The sequence below is a fragment of the Pleuronectes platessa genome, chromosome 23 (genome assembly GCF_947347685.1).
Source record: "Pleuronectes platessa chromosome 23, fPlePla1.1, whole genome shotgun sequence".
Lineage (NCBI taxonomy): Eukaryota > Metazoa > Chordata > Actinopteri > Pleuronectiformes > Pleuronectidae > Pleuronectes > Pleuronectes platessa.
The window spans coordinates 1,323,601-1,348,431 of record NC_070648.1 but is presented as its reverse complement, the minus strand read 5'-3'; the positions used below and the strand labels follow the sequence as shown (position 1 = coordinate 1,348,431).

Below are 24,831 nucleotides of genomic sequence, written 5' to 3'. Positions count from 1 at the left end.
CACAACAGAAGAGGTGTACACAAAAACACACAACAAAACAGAAACTAGGCTCTAAAAGATAAATTAATGTTTTTCTCTGACAGTATCTTACAGTGGTTTAAAAGGATTTGGGTCAAATTAAAGACAAACAATAACCACAGTGCATTTAACATGTTGTTAGTTTGTTAGTTGTTTGATATGAAAACACATTAAAAACATCTTGAGCAGTGCATTAAAAGGAGAAAACAGTTTATTGCAGGCAGATTCTAAAATGTGAATATCTGGGCTGTATTCAGGATCAACTGGGTTTAAAGAGCGAATGTGCAGAACCTGCATCAGACATGAAACATCTGAACATGTTGAGATTTCACCAGAAACGAGGAATTAAGAAAACACACCGAGTCCTGTGGAGCTGAATCAAAAACCAGAAGATTTTAAGGTTCAGTGGATTTCCAGTTTCCAGTTTGCAGTCGTGGGTCGAGATCAAGAAAACTCAGAAACAGATGTAGGAATGGAAAATGACTTTATTTCTTCCAAAAAAGAGAAAAACAAATCCTTTGAATAAACAAATATACTGCTGTAAAATAAAAGCCTGTGATTTTTGTCCACTGTAACATTTGTTAGCCTTTCCATGCTTGATACAATCTATAATTCTGCTTTAAATAAATAGAAAAAATGTACAAAGAGACGGGGGGGGGGGGAGACAGAAGAGAGAGGAACCGATTAAAAGTTGGAACTCTGCTCAAAAACTAAAACATTTGGCATCTTTGAGAATTAATGGCTGATCCTGATTTGCTGCCCCTCGAAATCTGCTTCCTGTTTCACCCCCCCCCCACCCCCCCACCGAGTAGTAATCATACCAATATATACTGCTGTATGAACACGAATATCTGTTCAGAAAAATAAAGAGTAAATGAAAAATAATGCAGGTTATAAGTGTGTGTAGTCAAGCTGCGTGTCGTGTGTGTGTGTGTTTGTGTGTTTGTGTGTGTCTATGTACAGAAGAGTGAGGCAGCAATCCGAGGTTTCTTACCAAAAAACACAGATGTAGAAAAACTGAGCGTGCACGAGATCTTTGACACCGACGACAACCAGGACCATTTAGAATCTGTTCCACTTTGCACAAGCGACCCACAGGGGGCGCCACAAGCGTGCAGAGACCCAGAGGACGAGGGACACCCGACAGGTTTGTCTCCTTCTGTCCAATTCAGCTCAAACTGCCGTGGACGGAAAATGACTGGTCAAGAAAGTCTGATCCATTTCGCTCTTTAGGGAGACGTGTGGACAACAGGGACTAGAGGGGGGGGGGGGGGGGGGGGGGGGTTATCACCATCAGTATCACCACCACTGTCAACATCATGCTTGTTCGGGGGGGGGAGAAGAGGACAACAAACATCAACAACACAACCATGCTCTCACCGACCCCAGAAAGAGAGAGAGGAGTCCGCCCCCCCGACATTTGGCCTCAGCAGAGAATGTGTTAAAATGACATCAAGGTTCATCAGCTCCTCCGTCTGGATTCATGCTACACGACGCAGGGAGGAGGCGGCAGCAGGTTAAAGTTCACACACTTCCCACCAGGCCGATCGGATGCTAGGCCGCCCGAGCCGTTGGGCAATCCCAGAGAGCGGCAGTCGTACCGGGGACTTTCCCAGACGAGGAGCGAGAGAGAGCTTCGAGGGAGGGAGTTGCCGAAAGAGGAGCCTGCATGCTCGGCCAACCCCCCCCCCCCCGGATACGCGCATTACCGAAGTGATAAAGCTGTTTTAATTACTGGCAGTTACATGGACGCTCAGGACGTGAGCCAGTGACGAAGATAAAACGAAAACAACCACAGTGGTCTCCTCCTCCTCTTCTTCATCCTCCTCTTCTTCGCCGTGTATCGCACAGAACTCCACAACTTTGAAACCACAAGGGACACAAAGAGAAATCAAACCTCCACGCAACAGGCAGGACTGGATTCCATGCAGAGAAATCTAAAGGTTTACAAAACAGAAAAGAAACTGACCGGGGGGGGGGAGCTCTTGAGAAAATCCTGACGTGACTGTTCCTGTGTTTTCTGAGCTGGATATTCAACATCAGAAAGGATCAGATCCTCAATGACATGATTTGATTTTGCATCAAAGCGGCTTCGCTTCCTGATCCGACAAATTATCACATCTGATTAGAGACAGTGAGACGGATTGTCCCAGAAGACACCAGAACCACCGATAGACAGAAAGAGGAGGCGTCCATTAAACAAATAGTTCTGCAAGTGCCTGAATGCAACTGTCTTTTTATTCTGGGCCCCAGAGGATTTGAGGCTTCAGACTTTATAGAGTTTGTTCTTCTATCAAAGTTATTTTAACAATTTAGTCGGGAATTGTGGAAACTGGCGAAGAGAGTCCTGAGCACACGACTTCACATCCGTTAGCATTTAGCTCATTTCCAAACATGACTGGACCAGAAACTTCAGCCAATCTCCATGTGGGATTCAACAGTCCAATCAGAAACAGTTTGTTGGCGGCTGACGTCTCGACCACGAGGCGAAGACGAGCCGTTGTTGTGAAGACGGGAAGAGAAAAGAAAGACGAGGAACCTAACGGACACTGGAGTGAAGCTGAAAGAAGAGAGAGCGACTTAAAGCTCGAGGCAAAGCGAAGCATAAACCCAACGAGCCTCCGACAGGTTTTCATCTACACCTAAAAGACAGAGACACCAAGAGATAAGAGCTAGAGTCACGAGACAGCGGCAGGGACGAGGTGGGGACACCTACAGCGGGACGTCTTCTACACTATGACGAGAGGCTAAGCTAACACAAGACCGCGACAAGAGCAATATCTATCCAACAGCGACGCGTGAGAGCAGACGATCGAGACACAAACTGCTTATTAGCACTATTTATTTTTTTTTGTCGTTTTCTTTGTTTACATATCTACACACTCCAAACACTGAAAGAAAGAATTCTAGAGCGAGCGACTAGACAGAGCGGCGACCGAGTCGACTGGACTATCACTGATGGTTCGGGATGTAGACGCTGGGGACGGGAGTACAAACAGTTTCAAGTTCATTGTTAAAATGGCAGGAAAATAACGTTAAGTTACTCGCCAATGTGGCTGGTAGATCCGACAAACTTGTTATTGTAAAACCCAAAACTGTCTTTTACAAATCTCTCGCCGCCTGCAGGAGATCCGGCGACAGCTCCACTTCGGCAGGATAGTCACTTCAGTGCAAAATTTTCGCGTGTGCATTTTGCAACAAAATTAGATTTTACAAAAAAAAACGAAACGAGCACATTTCATGTCAGACTCGCAGCTCAACATGTGACCCCTCAGAAATAGCCCTCAATGGAAAACATACATATGAATGTGTTAGCGTACACGTGAACACATGAAATCCCAAAACACCGACAGACAAACTCGTGGCGATGAAAGCTTTGGCTGAAGAATGACCACGACTTCGTACACGAGTCAAATTTAACCCCCCCCCCCCCCTTCCGAATTTCCCAGTAACAATGCAGCGTTCGGCTCTCGGCGCAGAACCAGTCGCACTAGAAGAGACTCACTTTGATTCAGTGCAATTTAAAGTGACCTCAACTTGATTCAGTAACATGTGACTCGCTCAGTGCTGCCGTCAACAATCATTGGCACATTACGTGAATACGTGAACTAATGGAAAAAGTCTTATTTTAGAAACCCCTCGATGTTTGAATCCGCTCGGCGATCTGATGAACACAAGACGAGCAGACACACACAGATCAGCAAGGGGCTAACGGGCTAATGATGCTAGCACGGCAAAAGTAGAAATTTATTCAAAATAAGCACGAAAAATCGCGCCTAGCTAAAGATTCAAATTTTGTAGATTTACTCACAAGGGGAAGGAATTGATCGTGTTAAATGTTTTGTTTACTTTGACTCACAAATTTGTGCTATTGACCAACAACTGTCCAGACATCGCAGTGAAATTGTCGTGTTTTTGGGACAATCTGTCAATAATTGTTCTCGGCTGGCTAGCTGTTAGCTCAACAGCTACGATAGTTTGAACATCTTAAAGAGAAATACTGAAGAACAGTTTAGCATTAGCTTGCAAAGTTTAACGGTAGCTCACACTTGTGTGTCCCTGGCTGGCTAATGAATTAGCTGTTAGCACAACAGCTGCACCATTTCACACGGACACACAACGGAACATTACTAGCGCTTGTACGTAACCCGACACCTCTTGACCGCACTAGCATGTTGTGCTAGCTCTGTGTGCATCTGTGGCCTGAAGAGAAGAAAACGCTGCCGGATGAGTAACAAAGACTTTAGCTTAAAAACCCATAACAGCAAAACACTCAACTATTAACAAAATGATTCAACAAATTGCTGTACAAGCCCCGATAACGTTCAGGAGAGGTCGCAGGAGAAAAGAGATCGGAAAAAAAATACTAAGATTTTCCCAACAGAGCAGAAAACTTCGGGAAACACCAGAAGACGTAACATCCCTCGCTGATTGGACGCAGTCGGAGAACGAGGGGGGGGGGGAGGAATAGAGGTCGGTTGTGAGGGCATCGTCTGAAACAACTGCAGTGCACAAGTACACACGTTCTGCACAAACACACAACACACCTCCGCACTCACACTAAATTAACTCCTGTCCTCTCGTAAAACACTCGCGAGTTGCCGTTGCAGGCGGCAGTAACCCAGAGAAGAAGAGATAGCACCAGTATGAAATAAAGCTAATTCTGCAGCAGAGACTTTCGCAGCAGTGAGATATATAAATACACAACGTCTGCCTGAAAACCAGAGGTAGGTCCCCCCCCCCCCCCCCCGTCTGTCCTCACGTCTTTCTCTCTCGTCCTTTATTCCCTCTCCTGAAACATCACTCCATCGATGGGATTTAAAACACGAATCAGAACCACGAGAAGAAGCTGCACAGACACACACACAAACACACACAGAGTTGTTTCAGACAACGACCAGCCAGGATGACACCACACTACCCCCCCCACCCCTCCATCTTCTGTTGGGTCATCTCCGCCTCTGTCCACTTCCTGTTTTGGTGTCGGTTCTTGTCGTCTTAGTCATTTTAAACTTGATCAAATCATTCCTCCGTCCGTCTGATCGTTCCTCTCCTGTGTTTTCTTCTTCTGTGGTTTGTTTGTTTGTCGCTTTTGGCACTCTGCTTACCCCCCCGACTGGATTACATGAACTGCATCTGAGAAGACGGAGAGAGAGAGAGAGAGAAACGTTTGTTTTGATCATTTCAACAAACAATTTATTGAAAAGCACTTTGCCTGGAAGCCAGAACAGGATTTTTACAGCAGGAATTCATCATAAAATGTAATGAGCGGTTTGAAATACCCAGTGTAACTGTTCTGACTGATTCCAACAAAGTGAAGGTGGTTCTGTGTGGTGTGTGTCGAGCATCACCTGGGCGCCGGGCATGGGTGCGAAGGGGTTGGTGGGTCTGAGAACAGCCTGGTTGTACATCATCTGCTGAGGACCCATCACCTGTACCCCGCCCATCTGACCCATCTGGGGAGGCACCTGGAGACGGGGGGGGGAAGAGGTGGAGAACGATGGAGGGAAAGAAAAACAAGAAAGAACAGAGCAAGTTAAACATGGAGGTTTACTGTGTATTCTCCAGAAAAAGTGTGATTAAAAGCATCAAATCAATGCACACAAACTGAAAATCTTTTGGACTGTTGCTTTGACCAAACACAACGTTTTCATCAAAACATAAACTGCACATTAATCAACAATAAGAAGAGCAGCACACTCACCATTCCATACACAGGCACTTGCGGTGAGGTCATGGGGAAAGCCATGGGAGCTGGAGCCTGGAGAGAAAAACAGAAATCTACTTTGAGCAGGTGGAAAAAACAGCGATGGACCGAAAACACACGAGTCAGAAGCTTCATGAAAACTTGTTGCACATTATTACCACAAAATCTCAAATTAAAACACATTTCAGTGTCATCATCTCTGACACACATCTCATCCGTCCCTATTACAACTGTCTCGCTTGAACGCAATAAATAAAACTCACCCGTCTGTACAGTGAGTGCAAGGAGAATATATTTAAAGCCGATAAAGTGTGTGTGCACAGTAGGAGCACAACAACCCAGCATGCAGCAGAGGTACTTAGTGGAATCCTACTGGGAGCAATCATTACCACAGCTCTAAGAGGGGTGGCTCCATAGGACAGTGTAGAGCCCTGCCCTCCTCACTTCACAAATCAAACACACGGTCACTGTTTCATATCAGCAAACGTCTCAGGAGGAAAATCATTTCCCGAGATGAGACGTGAAGATGCACAAACCTGAAGTATATACACCAAGTATTAATATACACAGATGTCAGATGAATTATCTGAAGCCGGCGGTAATATCACAGCAGAGTTCCAGGCCCGGTGACAACCTCTCTCAAAGCCGACAAACAAGTATCTGCATTTTCCCCCAGTTGTGAATACCTGCAAAGCATCTGCACATTACAGGATAAACACCAGCGTGATCCCCCCCCGTCATGTACAGTATTTGCTGCAGTCACAAGTTGAGACTGCTCTGCTGCACGTCAGCACCCCCCCCCCCCCCCCCCCAGGTTTCCCACTATTTTTAAGAAGTCATTAAAAGCAGCTTGCAGGAGAATGCGGCTGCCTTCACGGAGCTAATCCATCACTGTGAACAGGACTTAATAAAACGCTTCAGTCACTGAGTGCTTCCACTCGGCTGGAGGAAGACGTCACAGGTGAGAAGCACAGGGAACATCAGGTTCTATATTTTACACTAAACAGTCGTTAGCTGTGTGTTGACATCATAGATCAGCTGGATTACAGAGAACAACACGAATAAGAAAGATAAAAACTATCTTCTTCTTCTGCAACGACAGCTTAATGAATGTTTTTAAGAACCAGCTGGTGTTGTTGGTTGATCTCTACAAACAGTCTAGTCTGTATTTAACCATTGTTCAATTTGTCTTTAAACAAAACTGCTTTAATTATTCTCATAACTCGTGGGAAACAAGGACATAATTAATATTTTGTCCCTTGGCTGTGAATGTACTGTTACAGTTGGATTAAATGGGGTTTGACGTGTTGATCGTTGCTTTGTGTTCTAGATTATTGAAGGATCTTAGGTTCGGTTAATAAGGAGTCACTGGGATGAACTGGAGAGGAACTTTCTTTCTGCTGCACGCCTCAGTGGGTCTGTTATATAACCGGTATGGACCTAAACACCATGTGATTCAATGGTCCTTATACTAGGAACATGCATTGTTTGTTAAATAAGTTCTGTATAGGAGTTTTCTCGTTGAGTCAGTCGACCTATTGAACGGATCTCAGGAGGAAGATCAAAGCCTCTGATCAGGTTTCATCTTTTACTTCCAGCCTCCAGGGAACAAGCCTCTGAAATGTGATCATGAGCATCGATCAGTGTGAACTCTCCCAGCAGCTGCCTCACAGGACGGAGATGAATCCCACCTGAGGACCAGGCTCCACTCAACAAACTGTCTGAGCGGATTGAGACTCGTCCGTCTTGTCTGTGCAACAATGACAGCGGGAATCAGTCCATTTAATTTTAGAAAGAATGACACGATGATGTCTGGGAGAGAAACGCAGGAGGTGTCCTGACATTTCGGCAGCGCTTCACCTTCTGTTTCAGTCTTTGAGCCCAGACGACTTAACATTCCCCTTCGTCTCTATCAGTCTTTTTATTCTGCCCTTTCCTTTCTCTCTAGTGTGTAGCCCGTACTATCAGTCTATATATACACATCTATATATATATATATATATATATATAATAGTTTATAACATCTTTCATCCTGGTTCTAGTGATTCAGAGCTGAACTTTTGCAGCTCCCTGTGCCTTCTGCCTCTAAAGGCCACTTTCGTTCTTCTCAATCTGTGAAGTCAGACAAACGACCTGGAACGACCCACACGGGCAACTGAAGGACAAATAAGAGAAAAGCTTTACAGGCACTTTGAGTATGAAGCGAGTGGAGACCGACACGACCTCAGCGTGCTGGTGGGAATCTCAGATATGGATTTGATTTATGCCAGTGATGCTCGACAGTGAGATTATGAGCCGCTGAGCTTCCTGTGATGCTCCGACTTGTTTGTTGAGTTATGGCAAGTTGGGTTCGCTGCTTTGAGACTTTTACAACTGTCAAAAAGAGTTAAAAGTTTATTTCTTCAGGACAATCATGTCTCCAACAAAATAAACTGATCAGGGTCAAAGCTGTATATTCTTTTTCTATTCTTGTTGAAGGCAGGATTCAGTTCACCGCTCACCGAAGAAAGCAAAGACAAGAGGGAATAACTGCCTCATTATTTGAATCGTGCTTTCGTCACACGACATCTATTTTTCATAAAGCACTTTGAGCACTTCCTGCACGTACCGGAAGCCGTGGACCAATCACAACAGAGTGGTCCAGCTGGCCAATCAGAGCAGTTTATGCTTCTGCAACAAAGCCAACCTATAAAACTCTTAAGTGCATCAACCCTGTATAAACATTTAATACATAGACTATTATTAAATATGTATTTGTTCTTATTTTGACTTCAAACTAATCAACTCATATTTTTAAGGTATTTACCAACGCTTCGGTATAAAATATACATCTTCCAATATTGTATGTTTTGTTTGGTTTAATGAGAGAACAACAAATCTTCAGGTTGAAAGCATCCAAACTATTAACCAAATGGAAATTAGGAATATTATTGAAAAGGATTTAATTTTTAAATCCAGCCCTAATGGTTTTGCTGGTTTCGATAAACACACAAAGCAGAAATCAATCTTTTAAATAGACTGAGAGGAAGGAACGGACGAGAAGAGGAAACACTTTGACTTCCTGGTATCAGCTCTTATTTAACGAGTGCAGAACATGATGCCTGAAAAACAGAGGTGAACATTTTCTTCAAGGAATTCAATTAAGAGACAGAAGGTGACAGGCAGAGAGGAAGAGGAAGTTGGCAGGAGGAAGGAGAGAAGCACATAATAGAAGGTATTTAGCAGGTCGTTAGGACTGAACAGGGATAAGTACTTACATAACTAGTATAGAACATTCCATTCTGCATCAGGACGCAACAGGGAAAAAGACAAAAGACAGAGAGAGAGAAGGAGGAGAAAGAGCGACAGAGCGAGAGTTAAAGAGAACCCAAGAAGAGGAGTGCGAGATGATGAAAATGAGTTTGAGATGATGAAAGAGGGAGGCAAAGAAAGAGCATGATGAGATGGAGAGCGAGAGAAGGAAAGAGGGCGACAGAAAGAGTTAGAGAATGAAATAAGAGAGGTCGATGTCAGGGAAAGACGGGAAACGGGTTTGGAATAGAAAAGGGATAGATGAAGAATGAATGATTGGAGAAAGGAAAAACCGAAAAGGTAGAAAGACCAAACGTAGGCAGAAAGAGAACAGGAGGAAGCAAAGGAATAGAACAAGACAGAAAAACAGAGGAGGGGTCACAACCCGGCCGGGCAGATGTCGAGAGCAGTGAAGCGAAAACAGGACGGAGGAGATGACCACGCAAAACACAAGTCGCCATGAAACAGGAACGAGTGAAGACGGGAAGGAAGACGAGTGGATGACAGTGCAAAACATGAGGTGGACGAGCGGGACAGGAAGGACAGATTAGAGGAGATGACAGATGGGGGGGGTGAAGGTGGTGAGGGGAGAAAGGAGCGGACCAATAGGAGGAGGAGAGAGAGAGGAAAAAAGAGAAAATGATAGATATTGGAGAAAGAAAGAAAGGAAGAGTTAGTGACAGTTTGTCTGCATCAGCCAGAAACTGCAGCTACACAGACACACACAGAGACACACACACAGACACACACCATGCAGAGGCAGTTATATACTTGACTTTCATTTATACACACAAGGTACAACAGATACTCATGCACACAGATTCAGTGTGTGAATAAATCAATGTGTCTGGAGCTTTTTAGTATTCGGGAGTTTCCATTATCATCACTTAACAAAACAACCAAATATATTCAACTTGAACTAAGAAAATAGTTTCTCATGTTAAATAAAACGTTTTTTTTGCATCTTTTATTCAGTAAAATAAGTTAAAATCTGCAAAATATGATACAGATACAAATGTGTGTGAAAGGATCATATCAGCTGATTTTTATCAGTCAGGTTCTGGTTCCTATAAATGTATAAATTAATCTTGTTAATCACCTTTATAGTGTTGAACTGACGACATTGCAGAAAGTCCAGTTCCACACGTGATTGGTCAGATGACCAGACAGTTAAGTTAAAATATTAATTCCTCAGTGAACAGACGTGCTTTCATATTTATGTACATCAGTGTTAACTTGGAACCCTGGATTATGATTGGTTGATTTAATGGTTTGTCTCATTCTCGTGTTTTGTCTTGTAACGACGCTGCAGACCAAGATTTTATGAACCTTTAAGTTAATTTAGCTTCAAATTACTAATAGAAGTATATCTATATCTAATATCTAATATCCTTTCAGTTACGTTCTCATAGTCTCCTTACCACATGTTGTACAGGCATGGGCTGTGGGGCCACGGGCGCCGGGCCCCACTGTGTGGTCGACATGGTCTTGTTCTGCCAGTTGTGCCCCCCCGTCAGCTTCTTCTCCCCGGGCTGACTCCAGTGCATCTCTGGCCTGGGAGAGGGAGGAGCAGGGCCACAAAACAAGCGCACCGTCAGGGTCATGTTTCTCTTTTTAAACCTCAGACACCAAAATCATGTCCTGGAAGCGTTTAATCTTTATATACATTTGTCCTCCAGGATGTACACGAGTTAAGAAAGAATGAGTTTGCACGAACTTTAATGCTTTAAGCTCATAAGACCATTTAAACTTATGTGATAGGGTACAGCAGGAGGGTGTATTGTCTTTGTCGCTGTTTGAAACCTCCCACTAGAACAACAAAAGATCAACTTAAAAAACATCAGATCTCAGGACACTCACTTCTTGGCTGGGATCCCACCGAACTGCAGATCTGAGGAGGGACAGAAACCAGAGGAGCTCAGTGATCATCACTCAAAGGGAGGCGTAACATTTAGTCTAATCTAGGAGGTGGATTCGGTTCTATTGGATTATTTATTGTTAAAAAAAGGAGAATAAAGAAATTTTCTGCCACGTGAAAGCAAAATGGCTCTCGGAAAGATTTCATTTGAGTTTTACCACCAAGTGAAATGTATGTTTCTGGAAACTCACTGCCCACAAGGTTGGCCAGAGAGGAGTCGAGGTCGTTGGCGAGCATCTTCCCTCCGTGATGGATGGTCATTTGAGGTGGAGGCTGGCTGTGTGCGTGAATCGTCGGCTTCATCAAGTCCCCGAGAGCATCGAAACCTGCAGGAGGAACATACTCCAACATGTGAATAAGATATGATTCATAGAGAGGGATACAGACAGAGGTTAGTGCAGCATGAAGTCCCAGAGGAAAGAAGAGCAGGCAAATCCCATTAAATATACATCGATATACACAAACACATAGAACAGCTCAGAACCAGCAACCAATCAGAGATGGAAACGAGCAGGTGAAGGTTTGGATGTTCACACATGTTGGAATCAAGCAGATGATCAGCACTTGAAGAGTTAGATGGCAACAAAAAGGCACAAATATGGATTTATTACATAATTTTATTTAATTTCCTGTAAGATGCAAACATTAGGTCACGAGTCCCAGCTGTGATGGATTTTTTGCACAATCCTGCAAACAGAACCAGATGAAAACCTAATTTCTTTCAACAAGATCACGAATTATTCCCCAAGAAAACAGGAAAAAACGTGAAAATAGTCCAAATCTCACAATCTTACGTAAAGTGTATTAATAGGTTGTTTCCTGACCCACACAACAACAACAACCTTCTGACATATTCTGTGAAAACCTGCTGACAAACAAACCAACATACTGGCTTCCAGTTCCAATCAGCCAGTACAAACCAGACCAACCACAACGCAGACAAGTTGCTGACTCGTCTTGGTTCCAAAAACCACAACAAAGCAAAGCAGGTGTATTAACATTCCACATTTCAACACAGAGGCATTTCAAAGTGCTTCACATTAAATATAAAAAGTTAATATGACAATATGCACAAAAAAAAAAAGACAAAATAAGCAGTTAAACACGTGTGGAGCGACGTAACTAATTCGCTGTTATGAATGAGGAGTTGTGATGAGTCACATGACTCAAGATAGACGTTTCTCAAATGTGTATATTTCTCATTATAGATCTGGTAACTATAGAGAACAAGATCATTGTTTCATGTTTTCCAAATGGTTTCTAGGCTGAACTATAACTAACACTATAGCAAAGTCAATGCAATAATAATACTTCTTATCGTGAATACAGACTATATCTTTATTTCAGAGGAAAAGTTGAAGAGGGATTCTCATTTGTTTTCAATGTGTATCCACCGAGCTTTTGCTAAGAAATAAAGATCTATAGAGCCGCCACCGACGGAGGTTCCTGTTCGAAGCAGATCCACTTCACCCTCCACGCCTCCTTGTCTCCAGAGTGTGTAATCCCTGAGTCAGTAGCTCGCAGCCAGATGATTGATCTGTGTCGGTCACTGTCATGTTAACATGTGTGTGCACGCCTGTGTGTTACATATTGTTTGTCCATGTCTGGCTGGTGTAAATGAGTCATTTCCTGTGTGTGTGTGTTTGTGTAAACACCTTTTTCAACAAGTTCCCATGTCAGCTAATGGCTCAGCTGTGTGTGTTGATTTTTGGGGGACGATATTAGCAAGTAAAAGAAATTCGTCTGATATACATAACATATACAAAATGCCAATAACTGCTACGCTTGATGAATGAAAATAAATTTAATTGAGACTTGATATTCTACAGTTAAACGAAGACGCTGGTGGAGGAAGACGTCAACGAGGCAAAAATAAAAAGGAGAAACTGAAGGTAAAAGTGTAAACATAACCTTGTGATATGCATTTATATTAACAACCAGGTTTGGCATCTGGCTCGGTTAGATTTCTATTCCTGCAGAAAGGAAGAGTAAATAAAAGACAGGAGCAAAGCTGCACAGAATTAGAGTTAAAGAAAGAAAACTATTGTAAATGTACGTGGATCCTGCAGAAACCAGAGGGGGAGGAGAGGAGGGGAGGAGGGGGAGGGGGAGCAGGAGAAAGAGAGGCAAAGGAGGGTGGAAAAAAGAGGCAGGAATAATATTTAGTTCGGAAGCGGTGTGTTGCTCTGACAGCGGTGCTGACACAAGAGGTTCAGAAAACACTTTTCCTGCTAGCTTAGCAGATGAGAGAGAGAGAGAGAGAGAGAGAGAGAGAGAGAGGGGGGGGAGGCTCACACAGACGGAAAGATGTGGAACAGAGAGGAAGAGGAAAGTTGGAGAGAGAAGAAAGACGGGGGGGGGGGGGGGGGGAGAGAAAGCAGCGGGAGAAAGAAGTTTGTTCCTCCATCTTTTTAATTCTCTCGACTCTAATTTCTCTCCCCACTGTCGAGATTTCCATTATTGTTGTCACGAAGATAAAACACTTTGGCAACATGCTTCAAGCTCTGTGTTGGTAAAGACCAGTGAATTAAATTGAGCCGAGGGAGCAAGAGAGGCGGAGATGGGGGGGGGGGGAGTGGAGGTGATGAAGCGAACGCTGAGCTGGATGCATCGATGTGGGAGGAGAACGCTGCTCATGTTAGTTTTGGTGTTTCAGACGATGGATTCGACAGTCGACTGCGCTGAAGATCAAAGTGAAGGAAGTGAATCCGTGTCAAGGGTTCGATTCCGACACCGTGGAGTGAATCTGTGAAACTGAATGTGAGAGAAACTGGGAAAAGGGTGAATGATCTAAAAACCCTCTGCAGACACCGAGCATGTGACTCTGTGGGTTCACCAGTAAAAGAGACGGAGGGGATATGTATTGTGGTTTGGGCTATAGTTGCATTTTGTCATAAATACAGTCTACAATAATAACACTTAAATAATATCTTCTTGTTTTAAACACGCTGGGTGGTGGATGTCACACAGAGCAGCAGCCTGATTATAAAGATGGATGACACATCTCTATCTTCTCCCACTACGTGATCACGAGATTGTCTGAGCTGCGAATCATGATGCATGTCCACGTTCTCATGATATCAAATCAGTGATTAGAGCAAAACTCATCAGCAGCAGGAACACTTGAACATGTATCAGTGAGATGGGAAACAGCTCAAATGATGGGAAACGTCTTTGAGAATAAATCTATTAGACGGGTAATTCCACTTTCCAAGACTCTGCCAGTGTTCATGAGTTTATTGTATGAAAACAGGACTTTTATAGTGTTTTTCATTCATATCAACCAGTGATAATATTGGGTTCAGGAAGATTCACTTTTAAAAATGGAGATGAAAAGATAAATTTCGAGGCATTGAAGACGCAGAAGGGAGGAAAACTTTAACTGCTCATTTAAAATGCAATTATCAAATTCTGAAACCTGATTTAAAAAAAAAAACAACAAACCAAGAATCAGAATATTGGATTCTGCTCGGGGAGGATTCAGCAAATAACAAATGCAGCAATTACAACATTTGCTCAAAATCAAATAAACAAATTAGATAAAAACGAATGTGAATGGAAATAGAAGAAAAGAAGAAGAAGCGGCCGCAGAGAAAAACAGGGAGAGAGATAATTGCAGGAACTGTCAAAGTAAACAGAAGACAGATATTAATGATGGGAAATGACAACACAAAGTAAAGACAGCACAAACACACTGTGCACAGCCAGCCCCACAACAATGCCTCCAGCTTCCTCTACACAAATTGAATAGTTTAAAGTGGACATACAATTTCAGATAAAGACGATGCACTTTGCGGAGGAGATGGAGAAAAGACTTGTTTTGTAAATGTAAAGAGGCAGAGAAAAGAGGAGGAGGAGGAGGAGGAGGAGGAGGAGAGCAGATGGAAAGGAGTTGCCTGTGTGATTGTTGCCTTGTGAAGTGTGATGGGGAGACGATGAGGCAAAAACTGAGCGAGAGATGAAATAAATGGAGGGAGGAGGAAGAGGAGGAGGAGGAGGAGGAGGAGGAGGAGGTGGTGGGTGAGGAACGATGTGAACAACAACAACAAAACACAAAGAGCAGAAGCAGACAGATGGGATGGAAATGACAGACAACGCGTAAAACAGACACAGACGCACACACGGTTACAAACACTTAACAAACATACAGACACGTGGACGCACACACACACACGGATACAGTAGCTACACACATGCAGGGGGGGTTTATGTGAAATGCTGCCAGTGGCCCAGATGGTGCACTGGTGGTTGTAGTGGCAGCTTCAACACAGGCTCTATTAATAGGAAGGAGTTAGTTTGTGTAAAGACAAACTGGAGACACACACGAGGTCCAACAGGAAACCAGCAGCTCACAAACTGAACCTGAGGCTTCGACTCTTTAGATATTCACTGGAAGACAGAAGACACTGATTCCTATTGGCTGCAGCTCAATGAGTTCAACTAATCGAGAGGATAATTGATTTAGAATGAATCTCATCATCTATAAAGGGCTCATTCTAAACAGGCTGGTTTAAGACCATCACTGTACTGGTTACACAAACTATAACAATAATGATTTCATGGTTTAAGGATGTTTTTTCCAGACTTGTGGTTTGTGACCTGACTGCGTTTGAAGATCCTGTCAAACTAATCAGTGTCATCAGGATGAAAAGATCTAATTCACCACCACCAACTCCTTCCTCCTCTGAAGTCTCACAGCCTCCTCCTCTTCCTCTTCCCTCCTTCATCTCATGATGAAACCCGTCTGCAGACGACCTCTGCAGGGAGTCGCTCTTATCTGCTTCTCTGTTTTCTTTCTGGAGCAGTCGATAACTCACCGTGACTTAAAATTATTCACTCTGCCGGAGCTTCTCGGGACCAGAGCGGAGTTGAGAGGCATCAAGATTGATTGTGTCAGTTGCTGAGAGGTTAAAAGAAAGTGAGCTAATGAGGAGGCCCCGAGCCAGAGCCTCCGACCGGCAACACTTAAAAGCCGTCAGTCCAAAGCAGCTGCCGTTACAGGAAGGACAGCACAACAAGGCAGGACTGAGCAGATTGAGAAAAGGTTCACACACATCGTCTCTCACTGGACTCAAAGACTCTGGTTGGTGGTTAAATGATGTAGTTTCCTATTAAAATGAATAAACCCTGAAGAAATACACACAAAGAGAAATCATCCTGTCGATCTGGTACAGAGCTGGGATCAGTTAACTTTAAATTCAGTCGAGTGAAAACAAAACTCTGACAAAGACTCTTGAAGATTCTTACTTTACTTGAGAATAAATATATATATATCTTTCTCTTACTCATTTAAAAAGGTGGAGAAAGTCAAATTATAGCTTATATTAAGATTATCTACTGATAAAAACTAATCCTTGAGATCTGACAGCAAGTTCTTCTTTTCCTAACTTGAAAATCCATTTGAAGTTTAAATGAACTTAATGTATATCAGAAACTTAATAATAATTCAAGCAGCAGGTTAAGTGACGAAGCCACGAATCACCCGCCGAGTTTCAGAAACAGCCACAAGTTGCAGGAGCAAGTCAGAGGGTTAGTTCAAAATGCTCGAGCCGCCAGCAAAGCCAAAAGGTTTTTAGTTTTAAGTTAAAAGGATCCGTCTGGACAGTCAGACAGGGCAGGCTGTTTTTACCGGCTGCTGGTTGGTGGCCGTTGTTACTGGGTTCAGCTTTATTCCCAAACACGGCATCGAAATCTACGGCCATGGTCGGTGCAGTCTGCTCCAGTCCTGAGGGATGCAGTTAAATATGACACGTTAAAATCCTGGTTGTGCTCTGGAAGCTGCAGACTGGTCTTTATCGTGGGGGGGGGGGGGGGGGGGGTTCTTAAAGGGACAGGAGCTAAGACCAAGTGTTTGAGACAGAGGCTGAAAAGAGGAGCTGCAGCGATGGACAGTCTGAGGAACATGAACCTTAGAACCTTCTCCAGTAATAACACCAATTATTAATTATATAAGCAACTGGAATACAAAAGAAAATATTTAAAACCAAACTGGGATTTTTCCTTTATAGGGACCAGAATAGCAGCTTTGAAGTGGCACCAATCCCACCACCTCCTGCTCCACTAATCCCATTAGATGAGGAACATGAACCTCACAGTCTCCAGCACACTGCCATTGTTGCTGCTCAGTAATTTGTGCGGCTGTGTGACGGCAAGTGGGAACGTCAGGAGCGTTAAGTCTGCCAACGAGGAAAATCCACCGAGGCACCTTTTGTTTTTTTGGTCTTCATCCGCATCCCAGTCGGGGGATTAGGACGCGGAGCCTCGGAGGGAGGCTGCGTTTGTGTGAACCACGAAACAACAGCACACGACACGGTGCGCCACATTGGATATTAATAAACATGATGTCAGCGTTACAGCGAAGCTTTCAGGAAACACAACGGGAATAAAGCCATTCCGACAACTGACGACTAAACTAAACATGGGGGGGCGAAAAATGGAATCGCAATAAACGTGGTGTCTGAGAAATTACCCTTTCTACCATTTATTAAATGCAAGTAAAAAAAGATATCACATATAAATGTGAATTAACTTTACTGCTTTTTTATTCTTTAAAATAAAAGCTTTTACAGATGCAAACATAAAACGACCGAAGTTTATGACAGGCTCACATTTGATTTAATTCTCCTCCACAAATATATGTTTTTCTCCGAGACAGTTAATTTAAACCAGCGTGTCCTCTGTCCTCCGCCTCACTGAGACGTCATCAGGTTTATTTACAGAGCAACGTGTCCTCTGTGTTCTTTCTGACAGACGCTCGGGGGATATTTATCTCAGCTCCCATGTCAGAGCCGCTGATAGAGTTAAGGGATGATATCTCAGCTGAGATTCTGAAGTCTGGACCGAACTCTTTATCAATGGCTTCAGTTTAATCCTCTGTCACAAAGCCGGTAATACTCTGCAACAACTGCTCCTCCGGAATCTTCTGACGCTCCCGTTTTGATTTGAGGAATCTGATTCCGAGCTGAAATGTCGCAAATCAAGGATGTTTGAATGTTAGAGGACGTTTCCACACACTGGTTTACTGCTCAGGGCAAAGTCTGTAAAAAACAATATATATATTTTGGATTTTATTATATATTTCGGAGCCAGAGTCTGCACAGGAGCGATGGTGAAGTGGAGCCACGGCATCAAAGCCTGCACTCGACCAATCGTGAGTCAGTCTCAGCTGTCAATCATGACGTTTCACCGTGTTCTTACATCATCAAGTTACTAATCAGAACCAAACATACGACAAATGGATGGAAATAAATTAATTTGTGTGCGTGCAGGCCTGTGTTTGTCTTATTTGCATGTCCGTGTCCCTGCTGGTGCCTTCATATATATGTAAATACAAGTGTGTGTCTGTGTGTGTCTGTGTGTGTGTAGCTAACGTACCTCCCCAGGCACTGTTGGCGGTGGAGATGGAAGGATTGCTATGCACAGCGGGGATGAAGGCCGGCTGAAGATCAAACAGGTCACTGTTCAGATTGGGCACGCTGACGAGTGAAGGAGGCCGAGAAGGAGGGATGATGAGAAAAGAGGAGGGGGGGGGGGGGGGAAGAGGTGAAGTGATGAGAGTAGTGATGGAATGAAAGGGAAACAAATCAAGTGAACAGGTCAGTGACAAGAGAGAAGTCAGATACAGAAAGACAAATGAGACAGAGCATAAATATTTAATCAATTACGCATAAATAGCAAAAGCCACAAGTAAAAAATATTAATTTGTCGCAGATAAAGATTAATTCTCTCTCTCTCTCTCTCTCTCTGAAGGGATGTGAAAATTGTGATATCCCTTCGATGAATGACTAGTTTCACTGTAACTCTGCTGGTCTGGGATCTGAGGACGAAGTTCTTTTGTATATTTGTCACTGGGACTTGATTGTTCAAACTAGTGTGTGTCTGTGTGTGTGTGTATGTGTGTGTACCTGTTGGCAGACAGCGTGGAGGTGAAAAACTCTGGGTTTTGTGTGATGTGGTTGTTGTTGGCGAGGCCTATCGATTGGCTGCTGGGGGAGGCAGAGGGCGGGGTCTGCATGTTCATCTCCTTCAGGCGCTGGTCCTGAGGGACATACACACACAAAACACACACACGTATACACATAAATACACAAGGAAAAAAAAGCACAGTGGGTTCAGGACAATGGTTAAACATTAATTTCCACTTAGAGTTTTGTTTCCAGTAAACTCAAGTTCTGGAAAACAACACACATAAGTCATATTATGTAACATTTCTCCAGAGGCCTATTTTACACCAGCCATCCTGTAAAGTCGTGAGTGGAGCATTGTGAAACCTGTATTCTCTCAAATGACCAGTAGAGGGCTTAGTGCAAAAATGCCCCTAATTTCAAAAAGTTTAATAGACGTCTAAGAAATTTACTCTACTCCTAAATAGATTTATAATGTCAGTAAAACATTAAGAAAAACACAATAAGTTCTCAATCTCTAGTTTCAAGCCGTCGTCCCATTTAGAGTCAAATAGACCATAAAGCATCGTACACATTGGGGCGTGGCTACCGTTTGATTGACAGCTAGTAATGTCCAGCTGCAGGTGTGTGGCTTCATCAGTGAGAAGACAAAGGAGAAGTTCAAATGAGTTTACTTCACTTAGTTTCTGGCTTGAGGAGCTGAAGTCCGGCCGGAATCCAAGTGAATTCACTAAACTCATGTGCTGCCAAGGTTTCTTTTCAGTGCTGGATTCCTCGTGCACAATATAATGACGGACAATTAGCTTCAAGTGCTTTAAAACCGACCAGTTCTATCGGTTTTCAGTGAGAAACACAACCTAACACAACTTTGTCTGAAGTTTTTTTTGCCGTCATGTGTCCGAAACAGGGTTTGACGCAGCTGCAGCCGGCTCCCAGCAGAACTCAGCCCTGATCTCTCCAGAGACAGAAACACAGACGTCAGCAGAGTCCAGCAGCAAAACTCAAAAAGTGAACTGAAGCTGAAACTAAGGTTTGGACTGTTGTTTAGTTTTCCATTGATTCAAGCTGATGAAATAAAGACGTATGAAGCTGTGAGTGTTGTCTCCTTCATTCAGCACCTTCTGTGGAGCCATGTATGATACAGATAAATCAATAAGATGCTTTAGTTTCAAGTATATCAGAATGCTGTTTAATAAACCCTGTCTCCTCCGTGTCACTGGATGGGACACGGATCAAACTACAGCACGAATCTAATAAATTACAGATTCTTATCACACTGATGTCTGTTCAGGTGTTTATCTTCGTGGTAAGTTTGATTGACGGATCAAAGCAACAGGTGGCGCTGCTGAGAAAAGTACAACGATTCCAGCCGCTGAGGTATTTCTCCAGATTTCCACTAGAATGCGTCGTCTTCAACAACAACAACAACCTCCTGAATGTCAGCACCTGTGTGTACACAATATTTCATCAGTCTGAGGAAGTAGAGACGTGTCGGCCATCTTTATCTGCCGTCTACAGTCAAGACGTATGAAGCTGTGAGTCTGGTGACTGAATCTTTTATTTCGTTTTGACACAGCTGATGTTTGCACGACCACAGATGAATCAAATCCTGTTTCACAATGTAAGAGTCTCTCAGGTCTGAAACACAACTGCACAACAATGTAGAAAATCCCCCAAATGATATGACTGCTGCTCCGAGACTCTGAAGGTTTTTAGACACACGTTTGGAAATCTCACTTCCTGCTCCAGACTTTTCATTTCTTGCATGAATTTGAATGTTTTACTTCAGGGTCAGTTTGATGTAACAGGAGAGAAATCTGACTCAACATCCTTTCTGACAAATCTAAATAAAACATGCACAGTGTGTGTAATCCATAGTGTTTTCTACATGCAGTGAACATACTCTACCCACCAGGGCTGCTGGAGTTTTCCCACAAGTGACTACATTATATTTTATTGCTTTGTTGATTGATTTTGTCATCCTTGCTGCTCTATTGCTTATATGTGGTGCTTATATCCCATCTGCCTGTATTTCCCGCTGGATCTTATTACTTCTGCTGCAAAGACCTAATTCCACTGCAGGGATCGATACATGTGAGTCCCATCATGTACATGGAAATAACACATTTTCTTAAAAACACACAGAAAGCAATTTACAGTACCAGAAAAGAAAAGGTGGTAGGCAGGGAACGGCCAGGGAGAGGAAACGCTGCCACTCACAGATGTATTTTTATTTATTTACACGCCCAGATGTTTAATTCAGTTCAAATCCCATCTTTAAAGTATGGAAATGATCGTATTCCCTTTACAGCCGCTCGCATCTTTAAATGAATTTTGTCAGATTAATAAACTGGATCTCCTGCTGAACGAGCCTCAGCCGAGCGGAGTCCTCATTGATATTCTGACAGCGTAGCCAGGAACAAATGGGAACTGCTGTTATTGTTTGGGCAGAGGCCCCAGCTGGACAGTAGCTGACTGTGTAAGTGTCTTTCCATGAGTGTGTGTGTGTGTGTGTGTTAAGTCCATACGGACACCAGGGCACACGGACAGCTGGACGTGAGTATTTGGACGACCCCTGCTGACCCCGGCTCCCTCGCTGCGCTTCTTACTCTGTTATGTTCTCGCTCTCACTTTATCTCCCCTCTCCTCTCTCGCTCAACCCAGAGGTAATCACTGGACCTCGGCAGAAACAGGGCAACCAAGGGCACGGAGAAAATCCAATCAGCCGTGCACACAAACAAACACACTGAGACACACTGGCAGCACACACTGCGCCTGATCTGCCAGGATACACACACACACACACACACACGCCTCACACTCACAGATCGACAAAGCTCGAAGATACTGGCAACGTGATCCACACACACTGGATCTCGTCTGCCAGGATGCAAGCATGATCAAAATACACTCGCACACAGACCCACACACAGACCCACACAGCCGATGTGTAGCCCGTTTTGTAGCTTCACTGCTCTTACTCGATTACAGTTCGCTGTGAGGCAGGACTCCCGAGGCAGGAGGAGGAAATGTCAACACATTCTACAGTCGACTTTTCTACGGCTCAGCACTGAGGCTCTCGGCCTTTATCCTCAACAGGAGTTCAGCAAACTGCCAAGTTGCAGGTTGATCCGTCAGCGACAACACAGTCAGCCCGACTCATACGACAGCAGCAGCAGTTATAGACGCACTGTGAGTATATATATATATATATATTTATTACTTTTAATAACTGCTGGAGCCGTTTGTCAGGACTCAAGTTTGATGTAGTTGCTTCAGATTTGCAGTTTACTCTCTGTGTGAGTTTTAAATCCAGCGGCTGCATCAGACGAGTCCTGTGATGTGGCTCTTTAGTTCAGGAGGTCAAATTCCTCTGTGGATCCTCAGAGTTCTGCTTCTGCACTTCCTGTTAGCTTCAGTAAATTGTTCACATCATCACCCTGTCCCTCAGATTACAGAGGGAAATTAAACTAGGGTCAAAATTAAACTATACCATCATAAAACATCAGAATCTGTTTTATTGGTCTGAAATAAACAGGGAATTTGACCTTGGTTCTCAGCAGCATAAATATATGTACAGATGCTGTTCCAAAATAAATTGTTTAATGTTTAAATAAAAACAGAGTAAATACCCAAGACTTTCCTTATTTAATATTTAATGGCCCATTAAAAGAGAAATCATGGAATCATTTCCCAATCAAATATGAATCTCTCAATAAGTAGCATAATTAAAAGGGGGGGGGTTTTAGAAAATAACATAAAAAGTCAGTAAGTAAATCCTTTAAAAATATATTATTGAATTCATAAATAAGTAATGGAATATAAAAATCTGTTTACAAATGCAGTTTAAAAGAGGAATAAATAAACATTTGAATCAGGCGTTAGAACGGGACAGCTTCCTTTTCCCTTCTGCTTTTCCTATGAGCCTTACCCCTGAAACGCCAAAAGTGTTTTATGGACTCAAACACTTCACCCACCATCATAGAGGTGAGTAGGTAATGAGTGCATTTTCCTTTCAGGATGACCTATCCCTTTAATACCAGGTAATCTAATCCCATATGAATCCAGTAGCGTCCAGTTCAGACTGTGGCAGCAGAGAGACTTTCCCCAGTGAGTGGAAGTGGAAGGAGAAAGAGGCAGAGCTATGGCAGCTGGTCTTTCTGCCTCTGCAGCGCTGAGTCTAATGTATAATTTGCTTTACAAGTAAAATGTCTGTTACCTTTAGAGCATGCAGTCTGGCCTGCTCCTCCTCCAGGGCCTGCTGCTTCTCCTTCTCGTCCATGCGGCTGAAGGACATGCCGGTGGAGGACAGGGAGGAGACGGCGCTGGACAAGGTGGACGCTCTGCAAAGGAGGAAACAGAGCATGAGCACAATGATGATAGGCTTTATATTTATTAGTTTTTCACACATTTGATATTGAAATCATTAAAGAGAGCTGTCTAACGGCAGGTGATCAAGATGTCTACCTGGTGTCTGCGTTCAGCTCCTTGGTCTTCTTGCCCTCCAGAGAGGCCAGGTGCTGCTCTAAAGCCTCCAGCAGGCTGCTGGGGGCCTGAGGGAGAACGAGGAGAGTGAATGAGGAAACTATTCAATAAACAGCTCAACTTTTAGAAAGATCACTCACTTTCCTCTCATATGCACAAACCCCCACCCACACATACAGTTACACACACAAACAAAGCATCCAGGAGTTAGTTGGTCTCACAGGAAGGTAGCAGAGTGCATCGGGATCCAAGAATAGCCATGTCAACATGCAGCAAACACTAACAGCGTTAGCAGGAGACTCAACGGAGAGAGAGAACAAAGGAGGAGGTTAAAAGACAAAGAGCGAGGGAACAGGTGGAGTGCGGAGGAGAGGTCGCACCGGGTTCTTCTCCTGAGAAGTCTCATGAGCAGGAGGAGATCACTTCTCATTCATCTTCCCCCTTGTTGTGTGTTTCCTCTTTGTCTCACTGCACACTGCAGCATCTCAGCTGAACAACAAGTGTGAGGATGAAATGTGGTTTGTCTTTCCCATGTGAAGACGCAGCAGGAGATTGTCCAGGAAGATGTGGGGGACATTGAGACAAAGGGACGTGTCGGAGTAGAGCAGCAGGACATGACACTTTCAAATTTCACGTCCATCACGTGCTGGCTGTGAATTATACTTAAATTGTATAAATCAGAGGCGAGCAGGGATTGGTCACATTTCAGAAGCAGGATCCTGAAAATGTCTTTTTTTCCTGCTTGATAAATCACTTGAATAAGCAGAAATGTCAAATATGATTCTGTGATTCCAGCTTCTGAGTTATAGATTTACAGATTTTCTCTGTTTTATATCCATGTAAATGACTAAAGTTGAGTTTGAAATGTGGCTTTAAAGGCTTTATGATATTGTGATGAACAGTTTCTACAATGAAATTCTGTTTCCTGTCCGTCATCAACACGCCCACTCGCTGTGAACCTCACGAACATTTCCTTTCTGAATTCTCTCCCGGGCTCAATCGAACATTTTACAAAGGGCGGCTGGCAGGAAGAGTTAGGGAAAATATCTGCAGCAACTAAATCTGTTCATGTTTATTCAGTTTGGGGAAAGAGATTATTCTCTAAACTCTTTACCTGCTCTTAATTACTTGACCAGAAAATAAACGAGCGAGTCCAAGAGTCTGTGAAACGAGCTCTGTTGTGAGATGACATAAGGAAGCAGCATTAAAACGTCAGCTCTAACGTTCTGGAGCAGAAGTAAGAGAGACGGCTCCTCGGGGATTCGTTGCTACGCTACTACAGAAAAAAACACAATCCAGCGTCAAACTCAAGATCAGCTCCGATTGTTCCCGTTGCACAACACTCGGTGCTCAGCGCTCGTTAGGAGCCTCGTTAAGGCAGCGAAACAGAGAGAGAGAGAGAGAGAAGAGGGCAAGAAGGGAGGCCGCTGCATTGTTGAGTGTAAGATCCTCGGTTCTCTCACACTCGTCTGCAGCTTAACACGGAGGAGGGAGAGAGGAAATTCTTC

At 43.5% G+C, this 24,831-nt stretch overlaps 1 protein-coding gene across 4 annotated transcripts in view; it reads right to left on the bottom strand.

Annotated features, from left to right (window-relative positions):
* Window positions 1–485: 485 nt before the first annotated feature.
* The window catches only part of si:ch211-200p22.4 (phosphatidylinositol-binding clathrin assembly protein), a 58,235-nt gene continuing 33,889 nt past the window's right edge, over window positions 486–24,831 (bottom strand). For 3 of the 4 annotated variants that reach the window (XM_053415989.1, XM_053415991.1, XM_053415992.1), the window contains exons 9-19: window positions 23,306–23,391; window positions 23,058–23,181; window positions 18,839–18,981; window positions 18,309–18,409; window positions 16,564–16,659; window positions 11,126–11,260; window positions 10,877–10,907; window positions 10,438–10,570; window positions 5,723–5,779; window positions 5,370–5,486; window positions 486–5,154 (exon numbers count right to left, since the gene is read on the bottom strand). In XM_053415989.1, coding sequence (XP_053271964.1) covers window positions 5,140–5,154; window positions 5,370–5,486; window positions 5,723–5,779; window positions 10,438–10,570; window positions 10,877–10,907; window positions 11,126–11,260; window positions 16,564–16,659; window positions 18,309–18,409; window positions 18,839–18,981; window positions 23,058–23,181; window positions 23,306–23,391 — 1,038 coding nt within the window. In that variant the 3' untranslated portion in view covers window positions 486–5,139. The remainder of the gene's footprint in view (window positions 5,155–5,369; window positions 5,487–5,722; window positions 5,780–10,437; window positions 10,571–10,876; window positions 10,908–11,125; window positions 11,261–16,563; window positions 16,660–18,308; window positions 18,410–18,838; window positions 18,982–23,057; window positions 23,182–23,305; window positions 23,392–24,831) is intronic. The other variant, XM_053415990.1, reaches the window with a different exon arrangement.